Source organism: Simochromis diagramma, unplaced genomic scaffold (genome assembly GCF_900408965.1).
Source record: "Simochromis diagramma unplaced genomic scaffold, fSimDia1.1 OVJJ01000321.1, whole genome shotgun sequence".
NCBI lineage: Eukaryota > Metazoa > Chordata > Actinopteri > Cichliformes > Cichlidae > Simochromis > Simochromis diagramma.
The window spans coordinates 10,529,865-10,553,662 of NW_024386772.1; the positions used below are offsets into that span (position 1 = coordinate 10,529,865).

Below are 23,798 nucleotides of genomic sequence, written 5' to 3' on the forward strand. Positions count from 1 at the left end.
TTTACAGTACATTGGAGGAGTCTTGAGCTTCCCTTCACGTTTTACCTAATATTTTGCTGGGAAAGTGGTAAAGAGATTAAGCAATTTATTGAAACATGTCCATACTATTTGGTATGACCACCTTTATTTGTCAACAACGCCCAAACTCTCTTGTAAGTCAGGAATAGTTCTCCAGGCTCCCTGAAGGACATTCAGAGCTCTTCTTTGAATAATGGCTGCCTTCTTGTTCTGTTCTCTGTGCAAATGATCCCACGTTGCTGGCTCTGAGAAGGCCAGCCCAGGACTGACAGTGCCCCATTGTGTATTTTTCTGTCCAGGTATGCTTTTACTGTATTAGCAAGTGCATTTGGGTCATTGTCATGTTGAAATATAAAGCCACTATGCTGACCAGGTGGTATTGCATGGTGGATTAAAGTCTGATGGCACTTTCTGCATTCATAAGAGCCCCCCAACACCTCTGGCTGAAATGCAGTCTCATACCGTGGCAGAGCCTCCATCACGTTTTACAGATGGTTGCAGACACACACTGTTGCACTTCTCCCCTGACCTTAAGTGGATTCATCACTCCTTAAGAGCTTTTGACACTGGTTTTCAGTCCAGTTTTGTGTAAGTTGGCATACCTCAGGATTTTCTCCCCGTTTCCCTTCCATAAGAATGGCTTCTTGACAGCCACCCTTCCACTGAGACCATTTCTCCTGAGGCTTCAGTGAACAGCAGATGGATCAACTGAAGAGCCAGATCTGTCTCTAAGGACAGGTCTTTGATGGATTTTTTCTTATTACTTAAGGATATGACTTTTCAGATATTGTTCATCTGCTGTAGATAGTCTTTTAGGCCTGATATTTCTTCTATTAGCCTCAAATTTAAGACACACTGCTCAGAATTTTGAGATATGCCAAGTTTTCAGCTAGTTGCCCTTTAAGAATCACCCTCTTGGTGCACAAATACTACCTTATGCTCATCAAACTGTGTTATCTTTGGCATTTTTCATAAATGTAACAAAAAAAACATGCTTTTGCAATATTGCAACAAGCTGTTAGTAACAAAGTGCCTAAAGACAATTTTAAAAAAATGGTTCTTTGCTAAGCTGTCACAGCTTAACACAACTGAACACAGGTTCATCCCTCAAGTTATGTGCATTTTTTAATGCTTGAATGATTCATAGGTCAGTTTGAAGACACTTTAAAAAAAATGAGTGAAAAAGCAGCCAAAAAGCCAAGAGAACTATTGCTCAAGAGCACTTCATTGCAATTTGTTAAAGTTTGGCTCTTTGGAAGCAAGATATAAAGAAATGAGGGGTAGCACAGGGCTTTTACACAGTACTGCACCACCACAAAAGCTGTTTCAGTGATTTATAGTTTTTACATTATAGCTTACAGTATATATGTAAACTTACATCTTGGTAAGGTTTTGGGGTCACCAACTGCTGCCTCATAATGTCAAAGCACCTTGTTAATGTTTCTGCACCATTTCGTGAAAAGATATCCTGATTTGGTGGCGGAGAGCATTGTTAGTTTATTAATCTCCTGTAGGCGTTAAACTAAGTCAGGAGTCTCTCAGCCCATTCAGTGACCCTTTCTGCATTTTAGATAGGGTGGGGTCCTTGTCATCCTGAAAGAAACCACCCCCGTTTCATCATGGGATCACTTAGGACAAATCTGTATTGATTTAAAGTGACCATTAGCCCCTAAGAAGACATCATAGGCTCAAACTATGTCACCCACAGCTTAACAAAGTCACCAGATACCCTCAATGAAAAGGTCAAAGTTTAAGGTTTTCATTTAATTAGTCACTCATCTGCATGTTCTCCATATTTACAAATATGCACTAACATTTTTCTTAATGTAATGTGTAATGTAATAACAGATTTACTCCATGGCTTTGTATTTTTTTTTAATGGCAATAGTGCATTCATAATGATGGCTCAGGTTTCTAGGCCTTTAATACGTGCAAACATATGCGGACCACTGGCCAAATTGCCCACTTTATTTTACACAGCGAGTCATTCCAATAGTTTTTCATTTGTGATTTGAGGCTTTTCTTGATTTGGAAATTCTGAATCCCTTACTCCTTCGCAGATTGCTTTAATCTTTAAGAAAACAACTCACAATTTTTTTCTCCTCTCCCTCAGTCAGTGGGAAAAGCTTCAGCTTGAGCTTCTTGAAAAAGTTCCATGGTGGATTATTGTGGCCAATATGCAAGCCATTAAAAACAGAAACGTTATCTGAGGTCCTATTATAAAAACTCAGCATCTGAAGCATGCAGAGCAACATCTGGATAGGCCAGACTTGTATGGAGAACAAAAAGCTCAGCTCTTTGGTCATATTTACTGGAGATACATATATAGATCTATAGATATCTATACATATATATTCAGAGAAAGAGAGAGGGAAGGAATTGCACTGATGAAAAGAACACCTTGGGGCTGGGGATATTGTGCTTTGGGGTGGTGTCACAGGAAACATTGCATGGATAAAAGGGAAGAAAAAAAATTTCACTGCCTATCAGCAAATTCAGGATGCAAATGTCATGCGATCGAGCCAAGGAAGTGCAACTGAAAAAGTGGCTGACTTCTGCAAGACGACAGCGATCCACACATGAAACCCAAGCTGAAGCTTTTAACAGCACATGCCCACAAGTACTTTTTATTTCATTAAATAAATCAAAGTGGCAGGAGTGCATTAACATGTGGAGAATTCATTTTTGATGCGCGTTTGCTGCAGGAGTCGTATTTATTGGTCTTCAGTTCAAAAATCAACAAAAATATGCAATTCGCCGCAGGGTGCCAAACCCTTTTGCATACAACTGTATGACTTATGCAGATAGATGCAAGTGAGGAGGAGGAAAGAAAGAAAGAAAGAGGGGGAAGAAAAAATAAAAGAACGCACTGAGGTTGGGGTTACATTTGGAAAAGGGGTGCTGGGAGCTGGTTGGTAACTGACACCATACTGTGACAGGATGAACACAACACTGCATTATTCAATTGCGCCTGCTATCCTCTTAAAGCATTCACAATAACAGACAGGACGGTGGAAATACAGCATCTGCTATCACCTACCGGCATGTTTATTTGTCTTATCCAGCTGTTACCCTACAACTGCTTTCTGCGAAGTGAAGAGAAAGTTTACATATAACCCGGACATATTAGTCTTAACAAGTAAAACTTTATTGGAATGATACATTTTGCAAAATATTACTTTATGTATATATATTTTTAACATACTCATTGTGTTCTAAGGGTATCTGTCAAGTTCTCCAGAAGAGGGTAAGATAGTTAAGACTGTCGAAGGCAAGGATATACAGTATTGTTTCCCAAAAGGTACAATAGACTACACAATCACTGTACCCAGGTCATGAGGAGAAAGATTAATGTTGTTTTTGCTTTTTTTTTTTCCTCTCTTTTTCTGAAAATACAATTAGAAAATATGAACGCAAAACATCTCAGATGTAAAAAGTGTTATGTTTGAAAGAAGTGTGTGTGGAAACTTGATGAAAAGAGAAGGCAGACGGGAGAAAAAAAAACCTTAAGTAGCACAGAGCAGTTGATAGCTGATAGAAAAGTGACAATACGTCTTGTATTGTAAAGAAAAAACAAAGTGTGATGCTTCGGTGTCTGAAGTGGATCAAGTGGCGTTGCCTTCTACCTGTCGACGGTTTAGTCATCGCTGGGTAGAAAGGCATTACATGTGCCCTCTTCAAAACATTACAGTGTGTATTAAAGGACTCAAATATTTAGCACAAATGAACTGTGTGGCCTGTGCTTCACTGTGTTCAAAAGGCTGGACAGCTTGGTTAGTGAGCAACTTTACTGTTTAGTGTGATGCTCAAACAAATCCCCCGAAAAAAGGTTAACCAGCAACCAGACCGTTAGCTGTGGAAACAGTGCTTTTTCAAACATGTCTAAGGCCCAGAGGGAAGTCTTCTCATTGGGCTGCTTTACCACGTGCAAGAAAAACCAAACCTGCCAACTAAATGTATTTTTAAAAAAAAGAAAAAGAAAAACCCCACACACATCAGGTTTCCAAACAGCACTGAAACTTCTCCATTTCAAGACATTCTCAAAAAAAGGGGAAAAAAAAGAAAGAAAAAAAAAAAATCATCCTGCGATTGATCTCAATCGTATTAAGACACTGCCAAAAATGATCACTCAAGCCTACTGAAATCAACTGGAGCCAAAACCCCCCCAAAACATTCTAAACATGTCACGTTACACGACTGTATGACAAAGAGCTCGATGCACATCAAACAGTTCACAGAAACTTTTCAGTGAGATGGACAAGGTCTAGCACCTAAGGCCTATGTATGGATGGCAGGTGGGCGACAGCGTTAAGTCCTTCAATGAACCAAAACATTGTGTTCACTCAACAAACCAGCAATAAGATTTGGTCTGCGATTGTCTTGCATCCATGTAAAGAAACTTGGCCAAAAAAAAAAAAAAAAAAAAAAAAAAAAAAAAGCTTTAGGTTTGCTTCCTTGGTTTTAATTTGTTACAGAGAAAGCTGGAAAAATAAAAGAAACAAAACACTCCCAAACCCAACAGTTCAAAAAAGAAAAAGAAAATTGGTTGGACTGTAAATCTATGAAGGTGTTGCATGTAGGGAGAATTACAAAAAGGGGAGGGGTGGGGCAAAAAGGTCAGGGAAGAGGAGAAGCACAACCCCGGTGACAATTATCTGCAATCTGCTGCCCTACAACTGAATAATGAGCCAAACCCAGAAGAACTTTGACACATTTAACTGGGTCTTGTTCCCAATCCATCTTCCAATAGAGCACTGACTGTCCTTTTTAATGTTAAACATTATTCGTGATCTCAGGTACCTCGGCACGAGCAAAGCACAAAGCTCTGCCGTCTTTCTTTAAAAGTGATATTGTACAAAAATAACATGCACATGTTGTTGAAACCTTTTGCTACTGTTTTGCGTATTAAAATCCACCACCATCAGTCACATACAGGAAACTGCATTTTTCTCAGTTTGCAAATTTGGCAGAATTTATATAATATCTGTTTATTTATAAAATCTTAAAGTCAGTTTCACAGCTATGAGACATAGACATATGTTGAAAAAAGATGGATATTTCATGTTCTCTATCTTATATTTATATATATCAATATACATGTATAAATGTACTATGACTTAAATAAACAATAGTCAGGAGTGTGACCACAATGTTAGCTGCTGCTAAATCACAGCTTTTTAAACCCACCCGTGAGCACTAAATAACACACAAGCACAGAGATCGACATAAAAAGGACAAAATGATCACTGATAGGATTTTTTTTCCTTTTAAAATGCTCTAATAAATTCAGCTAAGAGAAAGACAGACTTAAATGCAGACCTCATGTTTACTTCCCGCGGGTCCCTAAACGAGCAGGACCGCAGTGAAGTTTACTGTGATAAATCATTTTCACTCTGATCAAAGAGGTCGCCGCTGCTTCAGCGGCAAGCAGCAGAGTGCATCATCTACCCAATAATCATGCCACATTGAGCAGACAAAGGCAGGTGCAGAGAGTTTTTCAAGCTTTCAACCAAAACGGGAACGAGGGCCACCGCCACCGTAGCCAAAGCTCTGCACCAACGCTTTCGACACAGTTTTCCAACCAGTTGGCATTATGATAGGCACTGCTGTTGGACTTGGTATTGCTTGGACAGATTCGGGATGGAGAGGTGGAGAGGAGACCGGGGGTGGGGAGGAGACAAGATACAACGATCACTCTTAGAGAAGCTTGAAGAGAGGGCCCGCTCAGGGGGAGGGGGGAAGAAAAAAAAAAAAAAAAAAAAAAAAAAAAGGAGCTTTAGCAGATTCAGTACCTTAACAGAAAAATCAATGCCTCAACCTGCAGAGACTGAAAACATGTCATTTACACCATCAGAAAGAAACAAATCTAGCTGAACAGCCACAACCTATGCCTGTTCTTGTCAAGCCCCTGGCACAAAACACAAGAGGGATAAATAAAGTGTAAAGGTAACAGTTGAGAAACAATCAAAAAGGCAACACTGCTGGTTCTGTTGGATCTTTTATCACTTTGCCTCCGTCTTTCCATTTGGGGGGTGGATTTTACATCGTTTTCCTCATCACATATAAGCAAGTTATCAGTCCACTTTAGTGCTTTCTGTCCTCAGACCCCCTTTAACTTTCTAAATCCCTGCCTCTCTCTCATAATATCACTACCGTGGTTGGTATCTAGAACTCAGCAAACTCCTTTGCACACTTCTCTGTGAAGGAGACTCTGATTTCTTCTTCGTCGTAGTCATCAAAGTTGCTTGTATCACCAGGGCCTTTGCACTTAGGAATAAAGGGAGCTTCCACCTGGAACGCAGATGGGAGACAGACGCACAGACAAAGCGGTTAAAGTGTAACTTCAAATGCAGTATTCGATGAAACACTCCTACATTGATATTTGTGATGTTTGTCTGATAATCAATCTGTGAACACCCTGCAGGACCATCAGTGTAATCGTGTACTTTCCCAGATGCCCATATTTGAACTTAGGCTGCTTGATTAAGGCAAAAAAAAAAAAAAAAATGCCATAATTCTGGTTATTCAGCACAATTATTCATTCAATTAACATTAATCAGTTATTTGTCTTTTTGCAGGGAATCCACATTAGCTTTAAATGTAATCAAACTGAAAAACAAATAGAGAGGTGAGGTGGTGGGGGGGCAGGTTCACCTGTCTGTGGTGTCAGGTCTACCTATAAAGGCAGCTGCCCTTAACATACGTTTTATGCAGAGCTATTCAAACTTTGTAAAAATCCTTTGACAACTTTAACTGTGAATTAGGAATTAAAAGCTACAACTCAGGAGCTCAAACTTGTATTTGTATTCATATTATACTGACAAAGGCTGAACATGGGTTTTCAAATTAGGCGCAGTGCTTTTGTTTTCTGCAGAATCCACTTTTTGCATGAAGGGAAGGGGAAAGTACTAAAACCTTTGCATATTCTTCCCCATTAACCTCCACTGAAATACCCTCTGTACACAGGCAGAACACAGGGAAATTGTCCGCAGTCACAAAACACACCTAAGCTGTCATTTGCCCACAGATTTAAATACAATCGCCACCTATTGGTCATTAGAAAAGCAGCTGGTCTGAGGGACTTTTACCCCGACTCCTTTTTTCAGACCCCAGACTATGTTTATATTTATGTTCACATTCCTATTGCATGAAAGCTGGCCTCTTACCTTCCTCTGGTAGATGGCAATCCAGTCGGTGGTGGCAAACCACTTGTGGCCCTTGATATCATTGACTCCATTCCTGAGGTTGCCAAAGCGCTTGGTCAGGTCCACTTGCAGCAAATTTCTCAACAGATCTTTCAGGTCTGAGCTGAAGTGGGAAGGAAAGCGAACCTGCAAACCACAGAAAGCAATCAGAGTGTTGTTCGGAGTGTGTTCTCAGGCCTGAGGCTGATCATTTGGGGGGAAAAAAATGTCTTATTGTGACTTTTCTGACGTAAGAGTTCAACTTTAACTGAATTAGCTTAATTTTCTAAAGTTTAACTGAAGTGTAATAACCATTCATGGCTCTATATTCTCATGCAAGGTTGAAATTGTTTTTATATTTGGTTTGGAATAAACTATTCATTCCTTCCTCGTATAATCACTTAAATACACTGCGAGACTCTAGACCTTCAGGTGGAAAATCACACCCACCAACATGTCTACAGAGAAGGCGCTCTAGTGGCTGTTTTCAATTTTCCATGTCATGTGCATTTCTCAAAGCAGATACATTTATATTTTAATCAATCCTGCTACACACGCATAAGAGCTTGCATTTTAGTATGGCCCAAAGTATATACATATATTGATTCTTCTCATTTTGCTAACAAGCATTCTTGCATCCTCTCTCCTCCCCCGCCCCCCCCGGCTATCATGGAAGATCTAACAATCATAAATGCACCTTGAAGAAATGAGGAGCCTACTGGAAGAGCAAAAATGCAAGGAAAACCTGATGTATCCTTCTTTTTCTCTCTCTCTTGCTATGAGAAGCAAATGTGATAGAAAGTAATACCAGTAAGGGAAATAAGAAGATGTGTCTAGCATAATGAAAAGCACCCCACTCTCCTGTGCTTAAAACATGCACCTACGGTGTTAATGTACCTACGACTCAATACAGTGCCTAAAAGACTCCTGTGTAGACATAAAGAGCACAGAGACACGGCTTAATTAAATTTGATGGTTCTCTGGTTGTGTCCATTTGTTTCCACTCTCCTTTGAACCTTCTGCTGCATGAGACATTTGTGTCTAAGGAGTTGCTTCCAGCTAGTTGTTCTTTTGCTTTTCTCACCACTGTTGAGACCATACGTGAAAGTCAGAGATGACATTTGGGAGCTATAAACTACACATTATATTAAACAGTTTTACAGAGGAATCACTTCACGCACGACTTCTTTCTACTGCAGCTCGTGCTCTGCGCTGTCCTGTCTGCATTTGATTTTATGAGTTTTGCGGCGGCTCATAGAGTCGACATTAACTTTTTCTCTTGATTCATAGACAGTATTTCTCAGAAATAATAATTGAAAAGCTAAATGCGTTATTTTATACACTTTTCAAATCATAAAGGCTAAAAGTTCAAATGTAACAGTGTGTATTTGAAGCAGTAATAGGTGGTAAAAATGAGTCCTTAGTTGGGGATAAGTGCACAGTTCTAATGCCTACACAAATTTTTCCAGGTAGCCAAACTCACCTTTCCTGATACAATCTTTTCGTAAATCTGAATAGGCTGGTCTGCAAAGAAGGGTGGGTAACCAGCAGCCATCTCATATATCAGTACTCCCAAAGCCCACCAGTCCACAGCTTTGTTGTAACCCTGAAGAATACATGAGAAACAAAGGGCATCAAACATGTCCGCTAACAAACACTTCACACTACAATGTTCACAGGAAACAGCAAAAAGAAAGCTGTTTCACAGTCTAAAAGCTGATGAAGCAATTGCTTCCTAAATTTCCCCTGTTAATCTGCTTAACACTTACTTTACTGAGGATGATTTCTGGCGCCAGGTACTCAGGAGTCCCGCAAAGCGTCCAAGTTCGGCCTTTCACCCTTTTTGCAAACCCAAAATCTGTTACCTAAGAAACAGAATAAACAGCCCTTAGCCGCTAGTCGCATACGGGGAGAGCACTTTTAGAGACACTAAGCAGCAAATGTTGTTGATGATGATTGAATACAAACATGTAACCCATACCTGTATGTAACCTTGCTGGTCAATGAGCAGGTTCTCTGGCTTCAGATCTCGGTAGATGAGATCCAGCGAGTGAAGGTATTCGAAGGTCAGTACAATCTGGGCTGCGTAGAAGCGGGCGTGCGGTTCACTGCAAAAACAACATACGAGGCTCAATACTTAAAGTCTGGGAACAGCACATGGAGGCCTTTCATCAGAGTTAACACAACTCACCTGAATCTACCAATCCTCCTTAAGTGTGAGAACATTTCACCCCCAGGCACGTACTCCATTATCATATACAGATTGCTGTTGTCCTGTAGTGAGATGAGGAAAGACTTACTGACACGTAAAGCATGCACGCATAAACAAGCCGGCCAAATTACTACAGATAAACAACAGAAGTGGAAGGACACAAAATGCGTACCTTAAAAGAGTGCTCCAGTCGCACCAGAAATGGAAAGCTGACGGCTTGGAGGATACGCTTCTCATTCAGTGTGTGCTCTATCTGCTTCAGCTTCACTACCTGTGAGGGATCAGGACATAGAAAGGTAAGAAGGCTGTCAAAAAGAAAAACAAAAAACCAAAAAAACCAAAAAACAATGATTACATCTCAGGACAGATTTCGATAAATTCAAATAACGCTGTGGAAAAGTAACCAAAAATGCACAGTACGGAAAAGGCCAATCAGAATAGTTGTGAGCAGTGTCGACCCATCGCGTAGTTCCATTTCTACGACGTGCTTGTCAGGCTACCCCACAGGGTTTCAGGGGGTTTTGCAGTTATGATGTAGTTATGGCGTGAATTTCCCGAAACTTTGACATGTAAAGCTAGAAAGTGTCTTTTGACACTGGAAAACGTCTAAACTTCAACGTGACCTTCTGGAAATTCCAAAGCCAGTATTTGTAAGAACATATGAGAACAAATGGTTCATACAATCTTGGTATAAATGTTTTTGTACAAGGGATGCTACGATACCCAATTGAGTCATATTTATTTACTCTCCAATATACTCTTGAATTAGCTTCATCAAAAATACCGTACCTTCTGTTTGTCAAGTATTTTCATGGCGTAATGCTGACCAGACTCTTTGTGTTTGACCAACATGACTCGACCAAACGAGCCCGTGCCTAAAGTCTTCAAACGCTCGAAGTGATCCAACGCCGCAGTTTGCTGGGAGACAGAAGACCATGCCAGTTAGAGAACGATCACAATCTGTCCTTACAAGCCCCACCCACATAGTTTTTTGCTAAACCTGAACTAAAAGGCCATCCCATATCAGTAACAAGATATTTTACTATGAATCGGACATATCGTCTTTTGTTTGAGGCACACTCATGGTGAACTTCTCTGACAGCATCTAAACATGTCGTGGCTTCGCTGCTGATTAAGTGACCTTGTTAATTTTCCATAAAAGGTGCTACAGTAATCTGAGCACACCTCATTCAACACAAGTCTGAATGCATGCAGTTACATTAAGGGGCAAACACGTACAGTTGCACTCGCGTGCCTCTTTCTAAGCAGCTCGGTGCGCTACAGAATGCCTTAAAAAGCAATTACATGTTCACATTTAAAACTTAATTTCACCAAATCTCTTCTAATTATATTAAGTTTGAGAAAATTGTCTATGATCTATCTATGCTGGTCCCTCTCTCTGAGTCAGGGGTGGGTCGTTCGATGTAGCACCCTGCGCGACACAGAGATCATGCTTCTTCTTAACAATGGCAAAAATGGATATTCAAAAGCGTGGTCGCAGTTCACAAGAGTAGGTTCCACATCGAGTCCTGCAACTAGTCTTAAGGGGAAAAACTGCACATGGCCTGTAGCACTCTCAGACACCGTTTTCGTGTCTGAAAGTAGCCCCGAGGAACATCTGCATAAGCGATCCACGTCTGGATGACAGAATGCCGTCTCCTTAACAGCCTGATAAATCCAGCAGGGTTATATATTCTGCGACTGAAAGTGGCTGTCAACTGTATTATTACACACATGCCCAGCAGAGGGCGAACTGCCCTTAAGAAATGAATGGGCTTTCATTAGTTTAGGGGCAGGCCTATTTCCATGACACTGGCTATCTGAGTAAATGAGCGTAAGAAACATTAATCAAGTCACCATTCATTGTGAAATACACTAACAATACAGTGCCTCAACACAACTAAAACTAAAGCATGCTACAAATAACAGAGTGACACAGCAATGAGGAGAAACTAAATTATGTCTCATCATCTCACCTGTGCTGGATTCTCCCATTTTTTCAGAAAATCTTCTTTGGCTTTGGCAAGAAACTCCTTCACTGCAAAGAGAAACAAAATTCCCATTCAGAGAGTTTTCACCCAAACCTAAATGAATTTAATAAGACTTTTATAAGGATATTGAAGCACTGGAGAGCAACATAACATGCTTGTGATGACTGGATGTCTGGATTTATCAGCTGCTGCCAGCAAGCAACAATGAAAGAGAACAAGCTAATACGTAGCACATAGTTAAAGTTGTCAAATTTGTAAATTAAAAAAAAAAAAATGCTATAGATGACCTTATTCACAGAATAGAGAAAATAATACAACACAGCTATACGTAATAGCAAGACACAAATGAAAAACATAAAGCAAATTGAAATAGTAAAGCTTTAAATAAACTGGAGCCTAAACGAACTTCTATTCATTCTAGTCTGTTCTTTTTTGTTCTTACAACTAAGTGATCAATTTCAAAGAATTCCAGGTTGGTTTCATTAAATCAACATTTCTGCCATCAAAGAACAACTTTGAGGTATCACTTCAGGCTTAGACTAAACAAACTCATCTTTTGAAGCCTCAAACGTCTTTGACTGCACACTGGAGAATAATGGAATAAGTAAAACGATATAAATCTGCATATATTTACAAATTCAATTTGAAAATACTGCTCAAAAGTCTGGGGTCACTTTGAATGTCCTTGGTGAAAAAAATCTCATAAAACCTGAAGCTGATGAGAAATCTTGAAAATGATGATTCATGGAAGACTAATGGCAACACAGGCGTAAAGAGACTCATTTTCTGGCACGCTACCATTGGGAGTCATGTTTCAAAGAGTCTTTGTTATATAAAACAAGTTTATCATGTTAAAGGTTACGCAGATCACGTCAGTGCTTGAACCCAAGCGATGCAGGACTAAGACTGATATTGCTATCAATATTTAGTGATTTAAAAGTCCAGTATATGGATTATATTGACCAATACTTTTTCTTTGACACTTGTTATGTGTAGTTATTTATGTAGCAGTTTACATTCTGTCCCAATCGCCTCATTGTTGTTTGTGGTGTTCCAAATATGTGCTGGCAACCAAACAGCTGCTCTCTGACAGAAACTATGCCACATCAATTCATGTAAAATGGTAAAAGGCCTTTCTCAATTGCTTTTATTATTTTTCGAATGTTCATTTATCTGCCATTAGAAATGCAGAAACGAATAAATTGCTAATACTGAACACTGATAAATCAGTCAGGATGTAGTCAGCAAAGCCGAAATCTGCCTCTGCGTTTGAGTTTGTCAAAACGACATTGAAATAAATTTCTTTGTGTAATAAATTAAAGCTATTCCGTGTGGGACTTAATTTCCAAGACACTTAGTACACGCTTTTGTATGAGGACCTGTCGTCCAAACCCCAGTGCAGTCTTATAGTAGTATTTAATGAAGGAAATAAGCCACTCAGATCAACAGTTTTCAGGGTTTTCCATTAGGTCATAGTACCTGGTACCGGGTACTTTTTTAGTGACTTCTCAGGTGGGTGTTCCAAGCAATCCGAGGAGGTACTAAACTGTGACATCAGATTTCATGCCGCTGACTGGCAGCTCGTTAGTGTCACCCATGAGAGCATCTTGTTTACGAAAGTCAAAAACGCCATTTTTGAAACCCGCCAACGAGGGAAATGGCTACAAAAAAACCCAAAAAAACAAAACAACAACAACAACCCAGTGATCCCCGAGTCTGATGACAAGCCACAGGTATATTCTTGTTATATTCGCCCACCTTTATTGTAGTGTTCGTGTCGCATGTTAGTTACGTCGTGGGATTGTAATGGAAAACCATTCGATCCGAGTCGAATCGTGGCAAGTCAATCCGAGTAGGTACTAATGGAAAAGGGGCTTTAGTTTAGGACTTAACTGAGAAAGGTAAGTACATCTAGAGAAACAATCAGCTGCACACCGAGTCCTGGCATTTATCCGTTAAGAAAGTCATTTTGTCCTGTTCTCAGGGAGTAGTACACACATTCATATGAAATCTTCAAGGTTTCTTTATCCTGCATTTAACAGGCTGCCTTTATCAGAACAAGAACACTAACAAGTTTTGGTAGAAGCATGTTTATTTTTTGGCTATTTTAGGACTCCAACCAACTAATGACAGTCATAACACTTGCACTCAGCTTAAATGGATGGAGATGACTTTTTCTTTAATTAAAAAAAAAAAGAAGAAGAAGAAAAAGACATTCCTAAGTGGTATACGTTTGAGTGGCATTGTAATCCTGTGGACAGACTGTAACAACTTTACACACACAGTCATATGAAGAAGTTCTTTTTCTCCCCTTATCTTTATGGGGTTAATCTCAGTGCTCTGTGGGAACATGTAGATAACCAACCCTTCCTCATTCTTCCTTAGTGTCATTGCACCGTGCACAGCTGCTGAGCTGAAGTGTGCTATTTATACTGTTAGTACTGGAAACAGAATGGTGACAGTTGTAGGCCGACAACTGCTTTAGTAAAATTGAGTCCACTTTTCTGTGTTGCTGTTATTACAAAAACATAAATGAAGTGTGGAGAACGACTCAACGACTTTTAACGATCAGATTATAAGCTTAACAATTTTGACATCTTTTTAAAAGAATTGAATTCAAGCGAAAGCTAATGGATAGCTGTTACCTTAAAATCAATGCTAAAACTACAAAAATGTACAAATCTCTTAAAAAAAAATGTTAAGGCTTAAATGATCATGTGGAATTTCTGTCTGCTTTGGCGATCAATAGAACACAACAGCCTGGGGCACAGTTTAAATTAAGCCAGTCAACTGTCAATAATGAAAGTGCTCGGTCGTTTATTCATCAGCTTTGTGATACGGCTAATGTCCTTTTGGAGTGATGTCTGAATCAGAAAACTGAAAATTAATTATGAAAAACAAACAGCTACCTACTCATAAATGTCTCGTGCAAGTATTTGTGCATCTCTCTCTCTCTCTCTCTCTCACACACTCACACAAACACACACCAAGAAAAAAAGCTTAATTCTCATCTAGCAAACATCATTTCCTGCAAATTCTCAAAAGACCAGCAGCTCCAACAATTGGATGGGAGAAAGCGAGCAACAATGGCAAAGACTAAAGTTCCTATAAACATGTCAGGAGCACTGTGGCTCTCAGAGAGCAATGGAAGCAGAATGGTCACCAGGGAGAAAACATTTCCTGTGAAAGTTGCACAACTTCCACTTCCAAGCAGAAAAAGCCATTACTGGAATAACTTGGAACTGCGCAAAGGAAAGACATGGAAAAAAGTTGCTGGCAGCTATATGGACACAGCAACAGGACTGGTATCAAGGAGTACCAATGGAGATGCAGCTGATCAAAAATACACACACACACACACACACACACACACACCTATATTTTTAAAATCCATGTTCTTACTCTCCTGTAGCTCCAAATTTCTTACCATCTGGGAGGACTATGGGTACCTCTGGTGCTGCAGCATCTGCAGAGCGCGACCCCGATTCACTTGAGCGTGAGGATGACTCCCTCTTCCCTGCATGCCTTCTGGAGCTCTTCCTGTCACACATTAGCCCTGCAAAGTCTCCCCTATACTACTTCTTGGCCTCTTCCTCACAGCCACTGACTCATGACCTATCCTCCCCCTCTGACAGCACTCTGGTCAAGTCAGCAGGCCCACACATCCACAAAAACCCAGCCAGAAGTCCCTGCCGGCAGTCTTCAGTCTTTCCTGTGACTTTCACTCTGCTGGAGACCAAGTTCAAAAAGTAGCATCCACCTCCAGTGTGCACTCATAGTATGGAGAACAGTGCTGCTCCCGTTAGACTCGAGCAGATCAATTGGTCCCTTGCTTGGTTTGTATCAATATTTATTCTGTACACAAAGTACTCACTGCTGTTCCCTCTCATGTCTCACACACACACACACACACACACACACACTATATTGATCTAAACAGGGGCATAATCATCAGGGGGAGGGGGCATAAAACACTAGCTGGTATATTTATCCAACCCAGAGATGAAGTCCTATGGAAAACTAGGCCTAAGCAAGTACCCTTGAGATGAACTAGACACATCTAGCAGGAGCTAAAACTTTCCCCAATTAGCACAACCAATCAGATGTCACTGATGAAAAACTTTCAGAGATGATCTGGGTGTTTCAGAAACATAAAAAGTGGCACTCTCAGGAGACGCTAGCAAAACAGGAAGGCACAAACCACAGTGAACCCCCCCCCCCCTCCTGCCCGGGACAGACAGACAGACACACACACACCCCAAAAGCACCAGAGTCTGTTGTTTAGTGCCAGGGTTGAATTGATCCTCCAAAAATCAATCCCACATCTCTCCCCTGGGCCTCACTGCCCCACTCTGACGCAGGAATAGAGGGGTTATATTAGGGCGAGTTGACCGACATTAAACCACAAAGCGCGCCAAAATCAGGTGTGAGTCTACACCAGGCCTTGTTCAGATAGCATACAAGCCTTTGCGGTGAATAAGAAAGCAGTAAATGAGCAAACAGAGCTGTATGTAAAATGGAAATGAGATCAAATGCTTGTAAAAGGTGAGAACTCGGCTTTTAGCCATGAAATGAAAACAGGGAGGGGACAAATACTGACAAAGTCATGAATGAGGAGTGTTTTACCATCTTAAACAGAGCAGACGTGTTCATTTACTGACCAATTCAGGAGCAAGCGAGCTGACAGCCAGTCATGAAGTGTGGGATCAATCTTATTTTCATGCATGATATACATTTTTGCCAAATACTGCAATATCAGAGAGACAAAACAAAACAAAAAACATTAACGGACACAAGGAGCACCCTGAAGTGTACTGAGAGGGAAGCTGCAGTAAAGGTACACCCCTAACTCTGACGGTTCTAATCATGAGACGCAAAAACTAATAGAAGCCAACCTAGCCAGGAAGCATAGCAATCTGTTATCAGCAGTGAGGACAGTAAAGACAGATGAAAGTTGAGGAAAATACAGCAGCGATACTCCCAGAGAGGAGAGGAGATGTGCCCGCCGTTTAGAGGTTTTGGGGTTTTGCAAAAGGAGACTACTTCACATTTTGTCATGTTGCTTCCGTGCTCTGAGATTAACCATGGGTGGAGCTCATGTAGCTCCTACACACATATAGACAGGAAACTAGGTGAGGCAAAAGCAATGCGTTACCCGAGGCTAATAAGTACTTTCTTTTTCCTGGCTACAGAATGTGTGCCACAAAATCTGGAAAAGTCAGTCAGAGAGGAGTTGGTTTTAAAGCTAGCTCATGTAGCTGCTTACTTTGTTAAAAACAAAAAAGCAAAAGAGAGTAGCATTAAAAGCATAAAAGGAATTATTTAAGACTCTAATAAAGTCAGTACAAGAGGAAATTCTTTGTTTAACATGTGATGTTATTTATATACGCGTTTCATATATTTTTACAGTCCTTATAGGAAGTAGTTAGTGTAAAGGACTAAAAGGACTGGAGTCCTTTGCGTTCTGAACTGTCACCTGACTGTGGTCTTCTGCTTCAAGGTTAAGCGTGTTTAGAGAAGCTCTTCTGCTTACATTGGTTGCAACAAATTGGCTATTTGAGTTAGTGTCATCTTCCCATCAGCTCAAAATGCTGGTCTCCTCTGACCTCTAGCCTCTCAGTAAGGCATTTTCACGCAGAGAACTGCCACTCACTCAATATTTTCTCAATTTTTCATACCACTGTCTGTAAACTCCAAAGATGCCTGCGAAGGAAATCCCAGTATATCAGCAATTTCTGAAATACACCAACATCAACCACCTCGCCAATGTGAAAGTCACTTAAAATCACCTTTCAGCTCTAGCAGATCCTCCTGACCTCAGTCTAAGGCTCTGTTAATGAATTTGCAGGAGGTGGTAATGGCCATGTTTAAACGCCTAATAAATGTATTAATTAATTACCATCTGATCGGTTGATTACATATTTGCCTCAAAAAGCACTTTAACAAGTATGCCCAATAAACTGGCCATTGAGTCTATATAGTTATGCTACCCAGGTATTTTCAAGTACATTTCCACTCCAATGAATGTCACATGCAGGTAAAATGTCTATAACCATCAGCTTCATTGTGTAATTTCAGCTTGAGAACTGCTGCATATTTCAATCATCCATGGCAGACAAAATTAAGCAAGTGAAAATACCCCACATAGGAGATTTTGTGATGCATGCATGCTGCTGCATCTCAGGGTTATTTAGCAGCGAGTGTCAGTTTGCCGTGTTATCAGTTTAGTGCTCTAAGCTTGCCTGAGATGTCTGATTGGCTTTCAACACTGAGGTCAACTGATAAGCAGTGCAGGCTTACGACACACACAAAACCCCCCAAAAAACTTTAAGCATTACACAAATCAGCTGCATGCAGAGCAGGGGCAGGTCATGAACCCCACAGATATTTATAGACGGAGTTGTACTTGTATTGAGTGCTACCTCATTATATTGTCATAGTCAAAACACACACAAGCACACAAACATCCTGTGTCATAACTGCTTAACTGACCAAGGTTTTGCTCATATTTACAGGACCCACTGATCACCCATTAGCAATTTTTTTTTTCTTACAACAAAATGCTCACATACCGTACTTTAAAAATACATGCAGTTTTTGACCCTTATACTATAAGTTGCAGCAATACCTCTCTTCAAAAGGACTATGCATGACCAGTCATCTGCATGTTTAAATGCTGCAGCCCTTGCAAGTCGCCACCAGAAATACTACTCAGTCAAACATCATCTGATTAATGAAAAGCATTAATGGTTAAAAGATGCTCCCATCATGCCACCCACCCCTAACATGGTCTGCAGCTCAGACAGACGGCTGTGGCCCCTTTCTCTCTCCCTCTCTGTGATGGGAAGTTTTAAACAAGCGAGATGTTAAGTAAGCAGATGACAGCTGCTGAACCAGTGCAGTTGTGCCACACTTTGATGTTGGATCTTAATGGTCGTGTATCGGCTGACGCCAGCAAGGAAAAAAGGCTGGTAGTGCAAGGACTGCTAACTAATCTGACTGTGTGTGTGCGTGTGTGTCTCAATGACACAATGTGTCACACATTTCAGCAACATTTACAACGTTATTTGATTGTCGAATGTTGATTTGAAATACATATGCAAAGGTTTAACCGACGTTTAACCTCAACCGTTTGACTGTGCTCGGTTTATCTTGCGTTTTCATGCGTCCATGGTTGACTAGTCTGCTTTTTTCTCCTGTTCACGAGACTAGTAAACTACTCGCTACTCAACTTTTCACCCTGCCTCTAATTCTGCTCGTGTTCCTTTAACGCCTTCCCCTCCCCCCTCCACTAAAAATCCAGTCTCCTCTCACTAGTGAGCAGGTCCAGCAAAAATGAGATAACGCCGAGCTACGTTTGCTTGCAAGCACGAATCATGACACTTGGCAAAGACGTAGAACATGGGCAAGAGGAAAAGAGACAGGATGAACATTTTTAAAACTGCGAAATAGGGCGTTGGCATTGGCCTTGAGTGTCGAGGACACGCCCTAAGACACTTTTAAGTTCTCCGCATGTGTATTATCTGGGGATGCCAGCTTAGTTTAGGTTGCTCTGTAGCATAAAAGGTACAAAGAAAACAACAATTAAACCCGGTCCTTATTCATAAGTCTCCAATCTGTGTTAAAGATTTTCATAATTTCTGATTTGTTCTCAGTATTATCATTTTGACACAGCCCTGGCTTGTGGACACATCAAAGATAGCATTTCGCATGGCTGACGTTAAGAGAGTTTTTTCCTATTGTTATCGGGACACTGCCATCGTAAGTGAATTACAAAGCATAACGTTAAATCATAAATCAGTTTCTTAGACAATGCAACAATTATGATTTTACTCTTGGCGATCTGTGTTGAGTAAAGTACTCAATAAAATAGCGATAGTACAAATCAAAATCCATTTGATTTTATACAGCAAAGTGTACACAATTTGAACACATTCACTTGGGATAAGATTTAAGATCAAGAATATTTGGGGGGGGTTTGTTTTGTTTTTTAGATGGATGCTGAAAGTGATTGTGCTTTAAAAGTGGGCATGAAATCACTTAAAACCTATCTAGGCAACGTAGGTTTAAAAGAAAAAAAAACTTCCAAAGCTGATGCACTTATGACACTCTGGATGTCATGTAAAGTAACTTTCACAAAGCCATTATGTAAATATGTTGCAGGGTGATGTTATTAAGTTACAAAAAAGAAAAAGAAAAAAAAAAAAAAAAGACTGAACTGGCCAATAAGGCTTTATGCCAGTTGAGAAGCAGCATGTTTTTCCTAGTGAGAGGGAATAACTGCCTTATAAGTAGACTTGGCTGAGTTTTTTTTGTTCATGCACAAAAAAAAAACAACCAACCTTTAAAACACACTAACTCAAAGCGAACGTTTTGCAAAGCCCAATGAGAGCACTTTAAGTGTGAAGGTACAGAAAAATGTCTTAAACTAGAGTCAGGAGGACAGTGACAAAAGCATAAGAAAGTCAAAGAATAATAAAAAAAAAAGTTTATGTTGTGTAGTTTTAGCCTGAGTGTTTTGCTGTGCAGCACAGTGCACAGAGAACTGCCCCCCTTTTCACTGTAACTATAAAAAAAACAAGTGGTAACTGAGCAGACACAAATATCAGGGTGCTCTGCTCTGCGTATGTATTTTTATACATGAACGTTAGACACTCAATCGCCCAGCTCAAGAGATTAATTTAGTGCAACATTATCGAGAAAACACAGCTTGGTTATCTGTCAGACGTTTCCCCTCTGCCTGTGAAGGACTAAGCTAAAGGGACATAGCATGAGCTACAGCTCCACCCCTAACCCACGCTACTGCCCAGCTCCAGAATAAAAACTCACTCCAGTTGCAAGCCTCTAGCTCCTCCTGTGGTCGGTCATGTCTGCCTTCTCCACTGCCTATGTCCCCTAGACAGGGTCCAGCTCGATGAAACAGCCTTCCTGCCAGCTTGTGAATTACAGACATCACACAATGCTGGAGGGAAGCCAGCTGATGTCCCGTGTAGACTTTTAAAAACTGCTGTACGTCCGGATATTTTACCAAGGAGGAATTCCACAAAAATGCTCAACTAACGTCGTCTTAAAGGCCCAAACTTTAAGCTATCCTTGTATGGCTGTTTAGTCTATAGAGCAGAAGAGGCGATGACCAACTGTGCAGAGCCTGGGCTGGAACTTCCTTGCTCCTTCACTTCCTACTGCTGTTCACTTGTCTGTCCGCCCTGCTTCTTCCTGTGGGTCAGCTCTGCACAGCAGTTCAGTGTCTCACTTGCCTGCCCAGCCTGGAAAGTTCGGACGCGACACGTGTTAAACACCTGGACCAGCTCTCAACACTGTCCTTCCATTTTACGTAGGAAACAAAGGCGGCTGCCATGTTGCCCTTAATCTCTAGCTGCTCTGTGGAAAATGATGCTTCTGGGTGTGGCCTTTCAACCCCTTGCCTGCACCTGTCTCTGTAGATCAGACTGATAAAGATGTGAAGTATGACAAAGTATGAAAAGACCTTCCGGCAGCACTGCCTCCTCTGTCAATGTTTTTAACCTACTAATCCGTCACTTTCCTTTACGTCTACAACCCTGAGGAAAAAAAATTTAAAATCTTTGAGCCAGGGCTCTTGAAAGCCTTGGCCTTGTTACATGGGTAACAGTACAGTAGAGAGCCTAGAGGCCATTCTTCACACTTACTCTCTACCAGCAGCAAGGAGCTGACATTCATTTAACAGGTACCCGTTCAGACTTTGCACACTTGAGCGTCATTTATGGTGTTATGGAAACATAAAACAGTGTTCTCTCAAAACTTTTCTGCAACCCTGTGATCCAGACTATTAAAAAGGAACTTTGACTGAGTTATTTTCATAAGAAATTAAGCCGTTTTTAAAAATACTTATTATTGTATATGATTAACATTTCTTTGGGGGTTTTTATTCTACTTTTGTTGAAGAACTTTTTTATAAAAACAACAACAACAACAAATATATACTAGACAAAAACAAACAAATAAGATGGTCCAAGATCACCTCTTTCTCCACATTACACAGACTCCGTGACGCATACAAGTGCCCTTGTTCTAAATGCCGCTCATCACATGTTGTTCAAGAGACTCCTCAACTCCCAACTTTGTGCCTGCAGACAAATTGCCCTCATGCATCATATGACCCTGTCCTGGTGGCATTATTTTCCTCCCTCCACTGATAACAGTTATTTTTGCTCTATGAGAGTCACTGCATTAAGATCTCACTCATCACTTAATGTAAACATCCTAATGTAAACATAACCTCCTAAGACCCGAACTCTTCCACGGCATGCATTTTTAATTTCTCTTTGATATTTGGGCATTTTTTTTAACCTTATTTTTGTTTTTAAGAAAAATAAGAGCCATATATGAGGATATTCATTTAAAAATTTGATAGAACAGTAGCAATATAATGTACTCGTAAGTGGATATCAGGCCCATGTAGAGCAAAATTGAGTATTTTGGTCTAAATAACCCAAAATATGATGTCCACATATGTGGACGACAGGTCCTAGGAGGTTAATGTAAACATCCAAAGTAGTATGTGCATCTCTCCTCTGGCTTCAAAAACAGAGAAGAAAGTTTTATTTTTCTGAAGCGATTCTAATAAGTGCACAAGAAAGCAGCTGCACAGTGGGCTTTGTGTTTGCGGTGTTATTGTCGGCTTTCATGACCTGATGTGAAGACCTTAAAAACACAAACCGCAAGGAAACCTATGACTGTTGTATGAGGCCAATTGTTGTCATCCTCACTGGTAACTCTGAATATAACCTCGGGCTCGCAGTCACGAGCTTTCCCACAGGATGAGCAGAGAAAATGAATAACATCCCCTGCTGTTCCGATGAGATGACCGTGGCCTCACAGTAAAACAACTTTGGCTGAAAGTGTATGACAGTGTATGAGGTGAATGACCACGGGTGGGTGTCCTTCGTGGGTCTAGGTTGACAAACACTTCTTCATATTAGAGAAAATCCGTTGCAGCATTTTAATATGGTCTCATTATGGATGCACTGTACAGATGCTAGGTTGTATACTCCATATGTACCTGTCATTATGGGAAACAGGAAATGACTATAGCAAAACGATCTAAGGGGCAGACGGCATGATCGGGCTAGCTGCTTCAACTTAGAGGTAAAGGGTACAACTCACCGCTCTCCATCTCATTGCCCTTCTTTGCTGTGGGCGTGTTGCCCATGATGGCAGGCTGATGGTGGAGTCCCTTGGCTCGGAATCAGTTTTCCTTTGCGAGTCACTGAGTATTACACCGTTAACGCAAGTCACTGGACTCAATGAAGCTGACAGCTAGCAACTAGCTGACAGCTATCATTATTGACTAAATGTAAATGTAGATCAAAGCAGTACTCTTCCGTTGTGACTTCAGGGAAACTCAGAAGACTGCCCCAAGCGTTAGCCGCTTTAAGTTAGCTCAGCTTAGCGCGTTAGCTCGCAGAGATAGCCAGCGGATGTCAGCTTGGTAGCGTTAGCTCGTCGATTTCTCCAGCAAGCACGGACAAATCAACTTGTCAATTAGTTGTTATTTATTTCCACAGACGGCTTGGTTTTGTACGAAAAAAAAAAAAAAAACTCAAGTCCGGGCACAGATCGTCGAAAGCCACTTCCGTCTGTCTAACTAGCAAGCTAAAGTTAGCTTCTGAGCGTTCCTCGCAGTCTGGCCTTAACTAACCAGGTACTCTCTCAGTGTATGCAGGCCTTCTCACTTGAGACCTTTTTAAAAAAAAATGTCCAGTATAGTCGGGGTTTTTTTTAACAATGGCGCTTATCCCACTTGATTTCTCCTCATTCGTTTCCAAAGAAGCCGTCAAGTGCAATGGTTTCCTGGGACCGACCACCTGATAGTCGATTCCTCAGATCAACAGACCCCTTCCATTAATCTTCAGACCGCAAGGGAAACTCCAGTCATCCATCCACCCAGGCCCGCCTTCGCCTGCCTCTGAGTGGCCCCGCGCACAGACAATTACGTGCGAGGCGTAGCTATTCGAGCTCTCATTGGATCAGCATCTACACATTGAATCATTGCATTCATGCGATTCGACTGTCAAGCGACTTCGTCCCGCCTCCCGGACTTGCCAGTAGCTAAAATGCCAATAACAGTTACCGCGTCTTTCGATTTTGACTGCAAATTAACAGCTTTTCTTTATTTATCTGAGAGATTATTGTAGCGAAAGCAAATCAGATGCTTTTGCAATAATCCTCATATTTGCAGTGCAATGTTTTTCGTTTCTGTGGCCTAGCCACCCCCTTTACCATAGCAATCTGTGATTGGGTGTGACGTTAATACATACTATTTTTAGTAAAATGTGAAAATATGAGGGGATACTCACACTTGTATTTGTGATACTGCGCTTGCAATATGATAAAAGTACAGGTGTGGAATAT

General features: G+C 40.8%; 1 protein-coding gene across 3 annotated transcripts; it reads right to left on the bottom strand.

Moving 5' to 3' along the window:
• Window positions 1-2,624: 2,624 nt before the first annotated feature.
• prkacaa (protein kinase, cAMP-dependent, catalytic, alpha, genome duplicate a) lies at window positions 2,625-23,338 on the bottom strand. 3 transcript variants are annotated; one of them, XM_040040321.1, is made up of 10 exons: window positions 14,833-20,221; window positions 11,391-11,452; window positions 10,204-10,332; window positions 9,587-9,685; window positions 9,394-9,476; window positions 9,184-9,310; window positions 8,972-9,067; window positions 8,686-8,808; window positions 7,185-7,349; window positions 2,625-6,309 (listed from the first exon to the last, which is right to left on the bottom strand). In XM_040040321.1, exons 1-10 carry the CDS (start codon window positions 14,954-14,956, stop codon window positions 6,184-6,186), a joined length of 1,134 nt encoding a protein of 377 aa, XP_039896255.1. In that variant the 5' UTR covers window positions 14,957-20,221; the 3' UTR covers window positions 2,625-6,183. The 3 variants fall into 3 exon arrangements, with proteins under 3 accessions (XP_039896255.1, XP_039896262.1, XP_039896247.1); XM_040040328.1 differs by lacking the exon at window positions 14,833-20,221 and adding an exon at window positions 22,551-23,338 and having other exon boundaries at window positions 6,184-6,309; XM_040040313.1 differs by lacking the exon at window positions 14,833-20,221 and adding an exon at window positions 20,235-21,728 and having other exon boundaries at window positions 6,184-6,309.
• Window positions 23,339-23,798: the final 460 nt, after the last annotated feature.